Below are 13,611 nucleotides of genomic sequence, written 5' to 3' on the forward strand. Positions count from 1 at the left end.
CCAACTCCTTGGAAAGGGTTTTGTACCCCTTGCCAGCCTTGTGACCCTCCACGATCTTGTTTCTGATGGCCTTGGAATACTCCTTTGTCTTTCCCATGTTGACCAAGTATGAGTGCTGTTCACAAGTTTGGGGAGGGTCTTAATTAGTCAGAAAAGGCTGGAAAAAGAGATAATTAATCCAAACATATGAAGTTCATTGTTCTTTGTGCCTGAAATACTTCTTAATACTTTAGGGGAACCAAACAGAATTCTGGTGGTTTGAGGGGTTGAATAATAAATTACTTTAATAAATTAATAAACTTTTCACATTTAAAAAATAAAAAAAAAAAAAAAAAAAAAGAAATAACATTCTTTTTTGCTGCAGTGCATTTCACACTTCCAGGCTGATCTACAGTCCAAATGTCACAATGCCAAGTTAATTCCGAATGTGTAAACCTGCTAATTCTGCAGGGGGTTGAATACTACTTGTAGGCACTATAATATTATATATATATATATATATATATATATATATATATATATATATATATATATATGTATATGTATATACATACACATTTTGGTGTCTACAAACTCGCACCGGCATCACAATGACATCAGTTTTACCATATAGTGAACACGGTGAATAAAACATCCCAAAAAAGAGAATTTTGTTACTTACCGTAAAGTAATTTTCTTATAGTTCCGTAATGGGAGACCCACACCATGGGTGTTTAGCTTCTGCCTCCGGAGGACACACAAAGTACTACACTTAAAAGTGTAGCTCCTCCCTCTGAGCTTATACACCCCCTGGTAGCCAGTCCTAGCCAGTTTAGTGCAAAAGCTGAAGGAGAATAGCCACCCACAAGTAGAACCGAGTAAGAACCGGAACAACCGGAGACTCTGTCCACGACAACAGCCGGTGATAACACACGGAACAAGAAAATTGCCAACAGGCAACAGGGAGGGAGCTGGGTCTCCCAATACGGAACTATAAGAAAAAGAATTTACGGTAAGTAACAAAATTCTCTTTTTCTTTATCGTTCCTTTGGGAGACCCAGACCATGGGACGTTCCAAAGCTGTCCCTGGGTGGGAATAAACAGAAAAAACTAAGAAGTAGGCGGAGCCTAACTTCACAAATGGGCGACAGCCGCCTGAAGGATGCGTCTGCCCAAGCTCGCATCTGCCGAAGCATGAGCATGCACTTGGTAGTGCTTCGAAAAGGTATGCAGACTAGTCCAAGTGGCAGCCTGACAGACTTGTTGAGCCGTAGCCTGGTGCCTAAAAGCCCAAGAGGCACCGACAGCTCTGGTCGAGTGTGCTTTGATCCCCGGCGGGGGAGGCACCGGAGTACTCTGGTAGGCGTCCAAAATGGTCGATCTAATCCAACGGGCCAAGGTCGGCTTAGAAGCAGAGAGACCCTTGCGCCGCCCTGTGGTTAGTACAAAAAGAGAGGTGCACCGCCTAAGCGCAGCAGTGCGAGACACATAGATCCGGAGAGCACGCACCAGATCTAGAGTATGCAGCGCTTTCTCAAAGCGATGAACAGGGGCCGGACAGAAGGAAGGCAAGGAAATATCCTGGTTAAGGTGGAAGGGAGAGACCACCTTAGGAAGAAAGTCCGGGGTCGGACGGAGAACTACCTTGTCTTGGTGAAAAACCAAAAAAGGTGACTCCGAGGAGAGCGCAGCCAAATCAGAGACTCTCCTGAGAGAAGTTATGGCAACTAGAAAGGCCACCTTTTGAGAAAGACGATACAAAGAAACCTCCCTAAGGGTCTCGAAAGGGGATTTCTGCAATACCGTGAGGACCAAGTTAAGGTCCCAGGGATCCAAGGGCCGCCGATAAGGCGGAGTGATGTGAGACGCACCTTGCATGAAGGTGCGGACCTGAGCCAGCCGGGCGAGACGCCGCTGGAACAGCACTGATAGAGCTGAGACTTGTCCCTTGAGAGAGTTGAGGGACAGTCCTAGCTGCAGACCGGACTGTAAAAAAGACAGAAGGGTCGGCAACGAGAATGGCCAAGGGGAATGGCCGGAAGAGCGACACTAGGACAGGAAAATTTTCTAAGTCCTGTGATAGATCTTGACGGAGGAAGACTTACGGACCCGAGTCATAGTGGAGATGACTTCAGGAGGAATACCAGAAGCCGTCAAAATCCAGGACTCAAGAGCCACGCCGTCAATTTGAGTGCCGCAGAATTCGGGCGGAAAAATGGACCTTGCGAGAGCAGGTCTGGACGGTCCGGAAGATGCCACGGCATCTCCACGGACAGTTGGAGCAGGTCCGGATACCAAGCTCGCCTGGGCCAGTCCGGTGCAATGAGGATGACTCGACGGCCCTCCATTCTGATCTTGTGCAGGACTCTGGGCAAGAGAGCTAGAGGGGGAAACACGTAGGACAGACGAAACTGGGACCAGTCTTGAACCAGAGCGTCCGCGGCGAAGGCCTGAGGATCGTGGGAGCGAGCCACGTAAACCAGAACCTTGTTGTTGTGACGGGATGCCATTAGGTCCACGTCCGGAGTGCCCCACTTGCGGCAGATTGACTGAAACACTGCCGGGTGCAGGGACCACTCGCCAACGTCCACGGATTGACGGCTGAGATAATCTGCCTCCCAGTTTTCTACGCCAGGGATGTGGACTGCGGATATGGTGGACTTGGAGTCCTCCGCCCATTGAAGAATGCGTTGGACCTCCAACATTGCCAGGCGGCCTCTCGAATGTGCCTGCCCGCCAACAGGTGGTGAAAGGCTAGGAGAGCTAGAAGCACAGCTCTGGTTTCCAGCACATTGATTGAAAGGGCTGACTCGGACGGAGTCCAAGTGCCCTGTGCTCTGTGGTGGAGATGTACCGCTCCCCAGGCGGATAGGCTGGCATCCGTGGTGAGAATCACCCAGGACGGAGTCAGGAAGGAGCGCCCTTGGGACAGGGAGAGGGGTCGAAGCCACCACTGAAGAGAGCTCCTGATCCGTGGCGACAGAGCCACTAACCTCTGTAAGGCCGGTTTCACACATCCGGCTTTTCGCCGGTTTGCCGGATCCGGCGCTCTCCCGTACAGACAATACAGTACAGTGACAGCGCTGTAACTTCCGGGTCACATGCGCCGGTCACATGACAGCACGTGACCGGCGCTTGTTGCGCTGTCACTGTACTGTAGTCACTGTATGGGAGAGCGCCGGATCCGGCAAACCGGCGAAAAGCCGGATGTGTGAAACCGGCCTAAGGAGGAAGGCCGCTTGTCCCAACAGCGGAGAATGTCCAGCTGCAGAGGACGCAGATGGAACTGGGCAAAGGGAACCGCCTCCATGGAGACCACCATTTGACCCAGCACCTGCATCAGACGCCTGAGGGTATAACGGCGGGGCCTCAGGAGAGAGCGCACCACCAACCGGAGTGACAGCTGTTTGTCTAAGGGCAACTTCACAAGTGCCGGCAAAGTCTCGAACTGCATCCCTAGGTACGTGAGACTCTGGTCGGAGTCAGAGTGGATTTGGGAAGATTGACAATCCCCCCGAATTGGGCTAGGGTGGCGAGAGTGAGCGAAACACTCCGCTGACAGTCTGCGCTGGATGTACCCTTGACCAGAAGGTCGTCCAGATAAGGAAGCACTGCTAACCCCTGGAGGTGCAGGACCGCAATCACTGCCGCCATGACCTTGGTGAATACCAGAGGGGCCGTGGCTAACCCGAAGGGGAGAGCCACGAATTGGAAATGATCCTCTCCGATCGCAAAACGTAACCAACGCTGATGTGACACTGCGATTGGCACATGTAGATAGGCATCTCTGATGTCGATGGACGCCAGGAACTCCCCTTGGGTCATAGAGGCAATGACTGATCGCAGAGACTCCATGCGAAAATGCCGCACCCGGACATGCTTGTTGAGAAGCTTGAGATCCAGGATGGGCCGGAAGGTACAGTCCTTTTTTGGAACTAGGAAGAGATTTGAGTAAAAACCTCTGAACCGTTCCTGAGCGGGAACTGGGACAATCACTCCGTTTGCCTGCAAGGACGCCACGGCCTGCGAGAAGGCGGCGGCCTTGGAGCAGGGGGGAGTTGAGAGAAAAAATCTGTTTGGAGGGCTGGAAGAGAATTCTATCCTGTAGCCGTGAGATATAATTTCTCTCACCCACTGATTGGAGACTTGCTTTAACCAAGCGTCGCCAAAGTGGGAGAGCCTGCCACCGACTAAGGACGTGGCTGGAGCGGGCCGAGAGTCATGAGGAAGCTGCCTTAGTGGCAGAACCTCCTGCGGTCTTCTGCGGACGCGCTTTTGGGCGCCAGTTGGATTTCTGATCCTTGGCTGAGTTAGTGGACGAGGCGGAAGGCTTAGAGGATGACCAGTTGGAGGAACGAAAGGAACGAAACCTCAATTGAATCCTACCCTGGGCGGGTTTCCTGGTCTTGGTTTGTGGCATGGAAGTACTCTTCCCGCCAGTAGCTTCTTTAATGATTTCATCCAGCTGTTCACCAAACAGCCGTGAACCAGCAAAAGGGAGCCCAGCAAGAAACTTCTTGGAAGAAGCATCTGCCTTCCACTCTCGAAGCCACAAAATCCTGCGGATAACAAGAGAATTAGCTGAAGCCACCGCAGTGCGGTGAGCAGCCTCTATCATGGCAGACATGGCATAGGATGAAAAAGCTGAAGCCTGAGCAGTTAAGGTAACCATCTCAGGCATAGATTCCTTGGTGAGGGAATGCATCTCCTCTAGAGAAGCTGAGATGGCTTTGAGAGCCCACACTGCTGCAAAAGTCGGGGAAAACGCGGCCCCCGCAGCTTCATACACAGATTTGGCCAGAAGGTCAATCTGACGGTCAGTGGAATCCTTAAGTGAGGTGCAGTCAGCCACCGACACAACGGTCCAGGCTGATAGCCTAGATACCGGAGGGTCTACCTTTGGGGAGTGAGACCACTCCTTGACCACCTCAGGTGGAAATGGAAACCGGTCATCAGAACCACGCTTTGGAAAGCGTTTGTCAGGGTAGGCCCTGGGTTTGGTCACAGCGGTCTGAAAACTGGAGTGGTTAAAGAACACACTCTTCACTCTCTTAGGCGAGGTAAACTGATGTTTTTCTGCCAAAGAGAGTTGCTCCTCTGACACTGGCGGATTGAGATCCAGCACAGAATTAATAGAAGCATCAAATCACTAAGATCTGAGTCACCCTCAGAGAAATCGATGGGATACATAGCCTCAGAGCCCCCAGTGAGGGCATCCTCCTCATCTTGAGAGTCAGCTCTTGAGACAGAGCCGTGGGATGGGGAGGGGGAGGAAACCCTGCGCCTTCTCTTAGAAGGACGGGGTCTGGGATCAGATGATGAATCCTCCGTGAGCTCCGATGGACGGAGGTCAGAGGATAGGAGTCCTCTGTCAAGAGTATTAGAGGCACCCTGTGAGGGGGGCTGATGCATATTCATCAAAGTCCTGGACAAAAGCCCCATGGACTCAGCAAATGACTGGGATATGGACCTAGAAAAGGACTCTACCCAGGCCGGGGGTTCAATCACAGGTGCAGCAGCAGCCTGAGAGACCACTGGGGGTGAGACTCCAGGCTGTGGCACCGCCAAGTTAGAGCAGACATCACAATGTGGATAGACGCTCGGCTCAGGCAGCAGGAGCTTACATGCAGTGCATGCAGAATAAAGCTTTGGAGACATGCTGCTGGAGTGGGGGCTTTGCAGAGAATGAACCCCAGGGAGAATATACAGAGGTCCACAACCGGAGACCGGCTGTGGCTTACCAGACCGCTGAGCGCGGTGTTGTGTGCCCTCCAGATCCCGAAGCCCGGTCCCCCAGTCGCAGCACCTCAGCAGAGATGCAGAATGCAGGATGTCCCAGAGCAGAGTGAACTCTGCCTGAGAAGAGGGCGTTCCTATATAAGAGCGGGAACTGGAGGGCTATAGAGACCTGCAGGGAAGAAGGGACGCCCCAGCAGTGGGGAGTGTCCCTCTTCAGTGTAGAATGGCCGCCGGGAGGAGCCGAACCTGTCCCTCTGCATGAGTGACATGCGAGTGCAGGAAAATGAAACTAGGCCTCCGGCGAAGCCGAGGCCTAAATTTAAGCGGCGAGGCCGACAAGCAGGCACCATCGGCGCGGTTCTCAGGCAAAAGCTAGAGAACCCGCCGGAAAAGTTAAAACAATCACATACAGCATACTCTCCCCTTACAATAAAGAACCGGGACCCCCAACATAAACGTCTCAGGTACTTAGCTGCTGAGACGCAGGGCCATGTCCCTGGGGATGAGTGCTCCAGTCCAACAGAATCCTCAAGGGGCTGTGGATGGAGACCGGACTCCTGCCAGGCATGGAGACCGTGCTGGCTCCCACTTCAAGCCAGAGCCCAGAAGGGATGGTGAAGGAGCGCGGCATGTAAGGCTGCAGCCTTGTAAATCAACCTTAACAAACACCACCGACACAGTGGGGTGAGATGGGACATGCCGGGAGTCCAGACATGGACCCGCTTTTCTTCAAACTCTTTCCAAAAGTCAAACAAATCAGATGAGAATGCATGTGTGGATGTATGCCTTCTGACACAAAGCAATAAACTGGCTAGGACTGGCTACCAGGGGGTGTATAAGCTCAGAGGGAGGAGCTACACTTTTAAGTGTAGTACTTTGTGTGTCCTCCGGAGGCAGAAGCTAAACACCCATGGTCTGGGTCTCCCAAAGGAACGATAAAGAAAACTATTGTGCCATCACACTTTTGTTTGCAGTTTTTCCACACTTGGAATTTTTTTGCTGTTTTCCAGTACACTATATGGTAAGACTTATGGTTTAATTTAAAAGTGCATCTCGTCCCGCAAAAAACAAGCCCACATATGGCAAGATTGACGGAAAAATAAAAAAGTTACGGCTCCCGGAAGGGGAGCAAAAAAAGAAAAAACAGAAAACGCTCTGGGGCTGAAGGGGTTAATCGCAAGCACACACACCAGTAATTGCATTATTTAAATGCTGGTGTATAAAATGGAGAATGGCATTTAAGTGGTTAAAAAGGTGGAAGAACCACGTGCTCCGGCCACTGCTGTTACTGGAAGATGTTGGCTGTGTATCACAGCTGGCATCCACCGGGTTATGATGCATTCTCAGCTCCTGAGCCCACTCCATACACGAGGAGCTGTGTGACGTTCTAGAGAAGAGGTTAAATCGGTTTGTACATATGCTTTAATAAAATCCCTGTTTGTGTCTGTCTTGATGAAGAACCGACTCCGGATGTGAAAATGTATTCTCTGAACACAATAAAACAGATCTTGTATACACCACAAGCCTCAGCATCACCAGGGGGTAAGTGTCCAGCATCCTCCATTCAGATAAGCCAGTAGAGCATCCACCAGGCAAGTGTTGTGCCTCCAGCACGGCCTTAGAGCCTCACTGAGCTTTAAAAGTATAATATGCTTGGAAATATAGTAGAAAATGTATGCAAGAAGTATAGCTGATCATGATGGAAGTCACCCACTCACTACACACGTGATTCGGATGGGGTTGGAAATGGTTAATCTACTTCTCACACTCCTTCGTTTACTCAGCAATCGCATTAGCCTAAAAACGAACTGAGCACACCCCAAAACCAGGCCACACATACACCAAAGCTGCCTCTGCCACCACATGCCCCTTTGTTAGGCCAGTGAGGTGCTCAAGTTCCCTGCTGCCATCTTCACCTAATGCCGCTACGTCCATTGATGATCTCCAGCAGTTTGTGACCTTCCAGATCTCTCCAGTGTTTCATGTGGCGAGCTGAAGGTCACTTTTCAATGCAAGTCTATGAAAGCTTTGTGCTGACTATCATAGACTTGCACTGAGAATTTGTGACTGCCCTCATATTACGTATTGTATCAAAGATACAGCGCTGACATCTCTGGAAAGCTGCCATTCCAGAGATGAATGTGTTCATTTTATATTATCTAGGAGCATTTAGAATTGAAGAGGAGTTTGTCATGTGAATCTGCTGATGCACCGCTAAGCCGGCTGTCCGTCAGTGCCGGGCTCGGTTACAGGGCCTTCTCACTGTGCACTGACGGAAGCTGTGCCCCTATGACAAAGCCAGGGGCTCTGAGGGAATAAAGTTTACCGAGCAGCTGTAGAACGCTAGTAACCTGCAGAATAACCCCATATCTGCAAGGTAATAGCACTTGGGGACGTCACAGGTTCCCTTTAATATATCTGTCCTGTTGTGAGAACAAACCAATGAAGCTTCAGACCCATGTCCAGAATGACGTTTCATGGGAGAAGAAAAGGGGTGCTCTGTTCTGTGGGGCTGAATATAAGATGTCACTGGCCACCTTGCAGGACAGTAGTGAAGTGACCCCTGATCATCTAATATGTTGTGGATATCTAAGGAACATTTTATATTTCAAGTGGAACACTTCTAGTTAACTCTTGCTGGTTAAGAACATCTCATGTCACATGCAGATACGTCAATAATAAACTAGTCATGGACAACCCCTTTAAATGAAGACAGCATAACTCTACACATGGAAAACCAGACATTTTGTTCAAGCCTTACCTCCTTCTGTTTTCCAACAAATCTTACTCTTCTGTAATCATCTTCATCAAATACCTAGACAATAAAGATTGATTTCAGTGATGTTACAGGATAAATTACCTACTTTACACATAAGGAACCACAAATACAGTCATATGAGAAAGTTTGGGCACCCCTATTAATGTTAACCTTTTTTCTTTATAACAAATTGGGTTTTTGCAACAGCTATTTCAGTTTCATATATCTAATAACTGATGAACTGAGTAATATTTCTGGATTGAAATGAGGTTTATTGTACTAACAGAAAATTTGCAATCCGCATTTAAACAAAACTTGACAGGTGCAAAAGTATGGGCACCCTTATCAATTTCTTGATTTGAACACTTCTAACTACTTTTTACTGACTTACTAAACCACTAAATTGGTTTTGTAAGCTAATTGAGCTTTGAACTTAATAGGAAGGTGTATCCAATCATGAGAAAAGGTATTTAAGGTGGCCACTTGCAAGTTGTTCTCCTATTTGAATCTCCTATGAGGAGTGGCATCACGGGCTCCTCAAAACAACTCTCAAATGATCTGAAAACAAAGATTATTCAACATAGTTGTTCAGGGGAAGGTACAAAAAGTTGTCTCAGAGATTTAAACTGTCAGTTTCCACTGTGAGGAACATGGTAAGGAAATGGAAGAACACAGGTACAGTTCTTGTCAAGCCCAGAAGTGGCAGGCCAAGAAAAATATCAGAAAGGCAGAGAAGAAGAATGGTGAGAACAGTCAAGGACAATCCACAGACCACCTCCAAAGACCTGCAGCATCATCTTGCTGCAGATGGTGTCAATGTGCATCGGTCAACAATACAGTGCACGTTGCACAAGGAGAAGCTGTATAGGAGAGTGATGCGAAAGAAGCTGTTTCTGCAAGCACGCCATAAACAGAGTCGCCTGAGGTATGCAAAAGCACATTTGGACAAGCCAGTTACATTTTGGAAGAAGGTCCTGTGGACTGATGAAACAAAGATTGAGTTGTTTGTTCATACAAAAAGGCGTTATGCATGGAGGCAAAAAAACACGGCATTCCAAGAAAAGCACTTGCTACCCACAGTAAAATTTGGTGGAGGTTCCATCATGCTTTGGGGATGTGTGGCCAATGCTGGCACCGGGAATCTTGTTAAAGTTAAGGGTCGCATGGATTCAACTCAGTATCAGCAGATTCTTGACAGTAATGTGCAAGAATCAGTGATGAAGTTGACGTTATGCAGGGGATGGATATTCCAGCAAGACAATGATCCAAAACACCGCTCCAAATCTACTCAGGCATTCATGCAGAGCAACAATTACAATGTTCTGGAATGGCCATCCCAGTCCCCAGACCTGAATATCATTGAAAATCTGTTGGATGATTTGAAGCGTGCTGTCCATGCTCGGAGACCATCAAACTTAACTGAACTGGAATTGTTTTGTAAACAGGAATGGTCAAATAAACCTTCATCCAGGATCCAGGAACTCATTAAAAGCTACAGGAAGAGACTAGAGGCTGGTATTTTTGAAAAAGGAGGATCTACAAAATATTAATGTCACTTTTATGTTGAGGTGCCCATACTTTTGCACCGGTCAAATTTTGTTTAAATGCGGATTGCACATTTTCTGTTAGTACAATAAACCTCACTTCAATCCAGAAATATTACTCAGTCCATCAGTTATTAGATATATGAAACTGAAATAGCTGTTGCAAAAACCCAAATTGTTATAAAGAAAAAAGGTTAACATTAATAGGGGTGCCCAAACTTTTTCATATGACTGAGTCTGTTCATGGCTACGCTGCTCTGACTAAGGCCACATTTCAGATACAATGTGTATTTGTTTGTTGTAATACAGAGGAGAGAAACATCCAGTAAAAATGCCAGATGTAGAGCAGAGAGTGGGCATTTACCGTGTCTGGCCTCTACCCCGGAGCGATGGCGTGAGCGCATGTTTCTTATAGTTGGTGGACCCGCAGTGGGCATGCATAGAATTGCATTAAAATTGACATCAATTTCTATCATAACAAATGCTGATGTGGCTCTGCCCATACACATACTGTAGATGTACTGTAGTAGCAATGCAAAGCAATCAATGGCAAAAGGTCACCAGATAAATTCTCTAAGCTGTAAGGAAAATAAATGGGTATTATGGCAGATGGTACAAAGGTGGGCATTGTGCTCAAGGGAACATAAAATGCATACAAGCTTCTGAGGCGTCTTTACATTACATTTCAGCCTATTGGCAAGCCTAATGTATGAAAAGCACGCCTCCGGCAAATACATAATGTCACCCGCTCATACAGGGTCCTACCGCATTTAAAGAAAAAATAAACAAAAAACAATAACTTAAGTTAGGAATTGGTACAAACTATAGCGCTAATCTGTGTCACCCAGAGAGGTGAGAGATTTGCTCTCCTATTGCATGGATAGGGAAAAGATTATTAAATTGTCATGCCTTTTAAAGGGGTAATCCGGCAATCTACCCCAACCTCCTGTTTGCTGGGGAGGGGCCGCTCCTCTATGACTGACAGTTCAGACCTGCTCTAGATGCTGCCATATGTGACAATCCCTGCAGCATCAGAAGTGACAGTCTGCTATATGGGCAAGGTAGCGACAATCGTGCCTTTAGAGAACCCTCTGAGATTTTTTTTTTAATAAACGTAAGTATATGGGTATAGAGTGCAGTGTGTATTAATACACTCATCCAACGCCACCTTCTCTGGGATCCAGGGCCGTTCTGCTTCTCTTCTCAGTGACATCACCGCTCTTCAGACGCTCCAGGTCACGCAGCTCTCTGGAGACCCAGAAATGTAAGTCTATGGAGAGTCAGAGCTGGGCTCCGCACATTGTAAAACAGACTTCTGGCTATAGCACAGTATACAGTGAGCAGACTAGTCAGAATTGTGGTGACGTCACTGAGAAGAGGAGCAGAACGACCCTGGACCCGGAAGAGGGTGGTAGTAGGTGAGAATATTAGCACATACACTACACTATGTACACACATACCCAGATTCATAAAAAAAACAGTCTTCATGGAAGGCCTCGTAATAAGTAGTAACACTGTAAAGCCCTTCTAAGAGTAGAGTAACTGTGGGGTAGAAGGGAGCTGACAAGGAAGGTCATGCAGATCTGGTCCTGCTCTTTCCATATGCCCAGGAGCAGTCCTATAGAAATTAAAGGGGTCGTACACTACCTGGATAGCCTTATTGTAGGGTGGGTAAACACGACACTACAGAAAATAAAGTTACAATTTTCATCCAGAAAGAGGGGTTTGTTATCTTTCACACATAATTTGTCTGCAATCCGTATTTAACAGTTAGTTATTACTCATGTACAGTTTCCTACACTACAGAATAGTGCAGCAAGTCAGCTCCTATGCTATGACATCCATAGGTGTGAGGGTTAGAGTCACACTGCAGCATGCTGACATTTTATCACAAACCAACTTTGTAAGTGAAAAAAACAAACAAAAAAACAAAATCAGTGTCATCAGCACGGCCCCAAGGAACAATACGGGTCAGATAAAACCATAGGATAGCAAGTGCAATGTATACAGCAAGGGCCCCTAACAAACGTCCATGGGTATATAGTGTATGCCATTACTTAGCTCTTATGTAGCCATGATTTTTATAAAACACTAACATTATGAACTAATAATCCTGGTTCCGGAGTGTGTGTGACATTGGCAGTTTTGTCTCATGTGCTGATGATGCGTGATGTAGCGCTAATGTCTTGCTGCCAGCTTTTGCGGATTTGGTCACTTCACCTGGTAAAATAACACCCATACCCATCTCCTGTACCACGCCTGCAGAGGTCAGCATTATTACGCCCTGGGGCCCTGCGGTCAGTCAGTGGCCGGCATTGGGAACCTGCACATCCAACCTCCCTTATACAAGTGTCAAACAGGCAGAAAGCGTGTCAGTTCTGAATAGGAGCCACTGATCGCCTGTGAGCCTCACATGGCGGACAGTGCCACTCACACTCGTGGCCACCCAGCGCCACCATCGCTGGAACTCGGCGAGAGGTAGGTGGCATTCTTTATGTCATAAGGGGACTGATTAGACAGTGGGAAGATTAGAGAGGGGACAACCCCTGCAATGTTAGGGGAGAAGGTGAGCAGTCAGATCCCAGCCAACCGCACATGCTCAGCCACCTCTCCAATACAGCAGTGCTGGCCGGTTACCTAGGCAACAAGATGTAAACAATAAAGCCCAAAGATTAGACAGTAGGAACGCAAAGCAACATCATGGCACACTCTCTGCACTATACCACGGCATGACCTTACATTACACTGACACCCGGCTCTGCTATGTCTCCAGCCCAGGGCAAGGTTACATAAGAAGCAATGACCTGTCCAGTGTGGGTGACCTTCTCGCCAGACACTGCGGTGCTGAGCGCTCTCCCGGGATGTACGGCTCCACGCACTATACCACGAACACAGCTACGTCCCAGAGTCAACCAGGAGGCCGCCATGTTGAATGTCACCTCCGGCGCTGCTCTTAGTCTCCGCCTCCGGAAGTAATAATGATCACTAATGTATCTCCGAGTCTCTATCTATGGTGAACCAATGAGAGAAGAGAACGAGCGTCACGTGTCTCAGTCACTGGCAGCGAAGATTGTGAAGTGCGCCTGCGCGAGGATTCCGGACGTCTGAGGTCGGTGTTTAGCGGTCTCCCGCGGTCACCGGACATTCTGAGCGCGGCCCGGGACGAGTGTGTAGTATACTGACCGGTGCGATAAGGGCTCCCTGGGTGTAGACACGTGCGACCGCTGCTTCATGGTTTGTTCTGGTTCTTTATGGTTATTTGGGGGAATTCATTAATGTTATGTTCCCTTAAATCAATAAAGATTTTTATTTTGGCTAAATAGTGAACACGCCATAATAATCCATTGCTAGGTACTCTGCAGTCACGTGTGGAGCGCACGAAGTGATTCTCCAGCCCTTCCTATTGGCCAGTGAGCTCTGCAGCTGTGTGGCCCACATGTCATCCTGGGGTAGGCTCTGGTATACCTCTGCCCCTGATACTTAAAGGGATGAGCAATGCGGAAGCTATGTATGCCTTTAAGAGGTGGCCTGGGTATATGCACAGATCAATGGAGAGTATGGTGTACACCCACAGGGATAATATACTCTACC

At 48.1% G+C, this 13,611-nt stretch overlaps 1 protein-coding gene across 1 annotated transcript in view; it reads right to left on the reverse strand.

Annotated features, from left to right (window-relative positions):
* The window catches only part of NDUFS6 (NADH:ubiquinone oxidoreductase subunit S6), a 44,537-nt gene extending 31,536 nt beyond the window's left edge, over window positions 1-13,001 (reverse strand). Inside the window, exons 1-2 of the mRNA XM_075316532.1 lie at window positions 12,825-13,001; window positions 8,480-8,533 (exon numbers count right to left, since the gene is read on the reverse strand). Of these exons, the coding sequence (XP_075172647.1) occupies window positions 8,480-8,533; window positions 12,825-12,947 (177 nt within the window). The 5' untranslated portion in view covers window positions 12,948-13,001. The remainder of the gene's footprint in view (window positions 1-8,479; window positions 8,534-12,824) is intronic.
* Window positions 13,002-13,611: the final 610 nt, after the last annotated feature.

The sequence above is a fragment of the Anomaloglossus baeobatrachus genome, chromosome 6, assembly GCF_048569485.1.
Source record: "Anomaloglossus baeobatrachus isolate aAnoBae1 chromosome 6, aAnoBae1.hap1, whole genome shotgun sequence".
Taxonomy (NCBI): Eukaryota; Metazoa; Chordata; class Amphibia; order Anura; family Aromobatidae; genus Anomaloglossus; species Anomaloglossus baeobatrachus.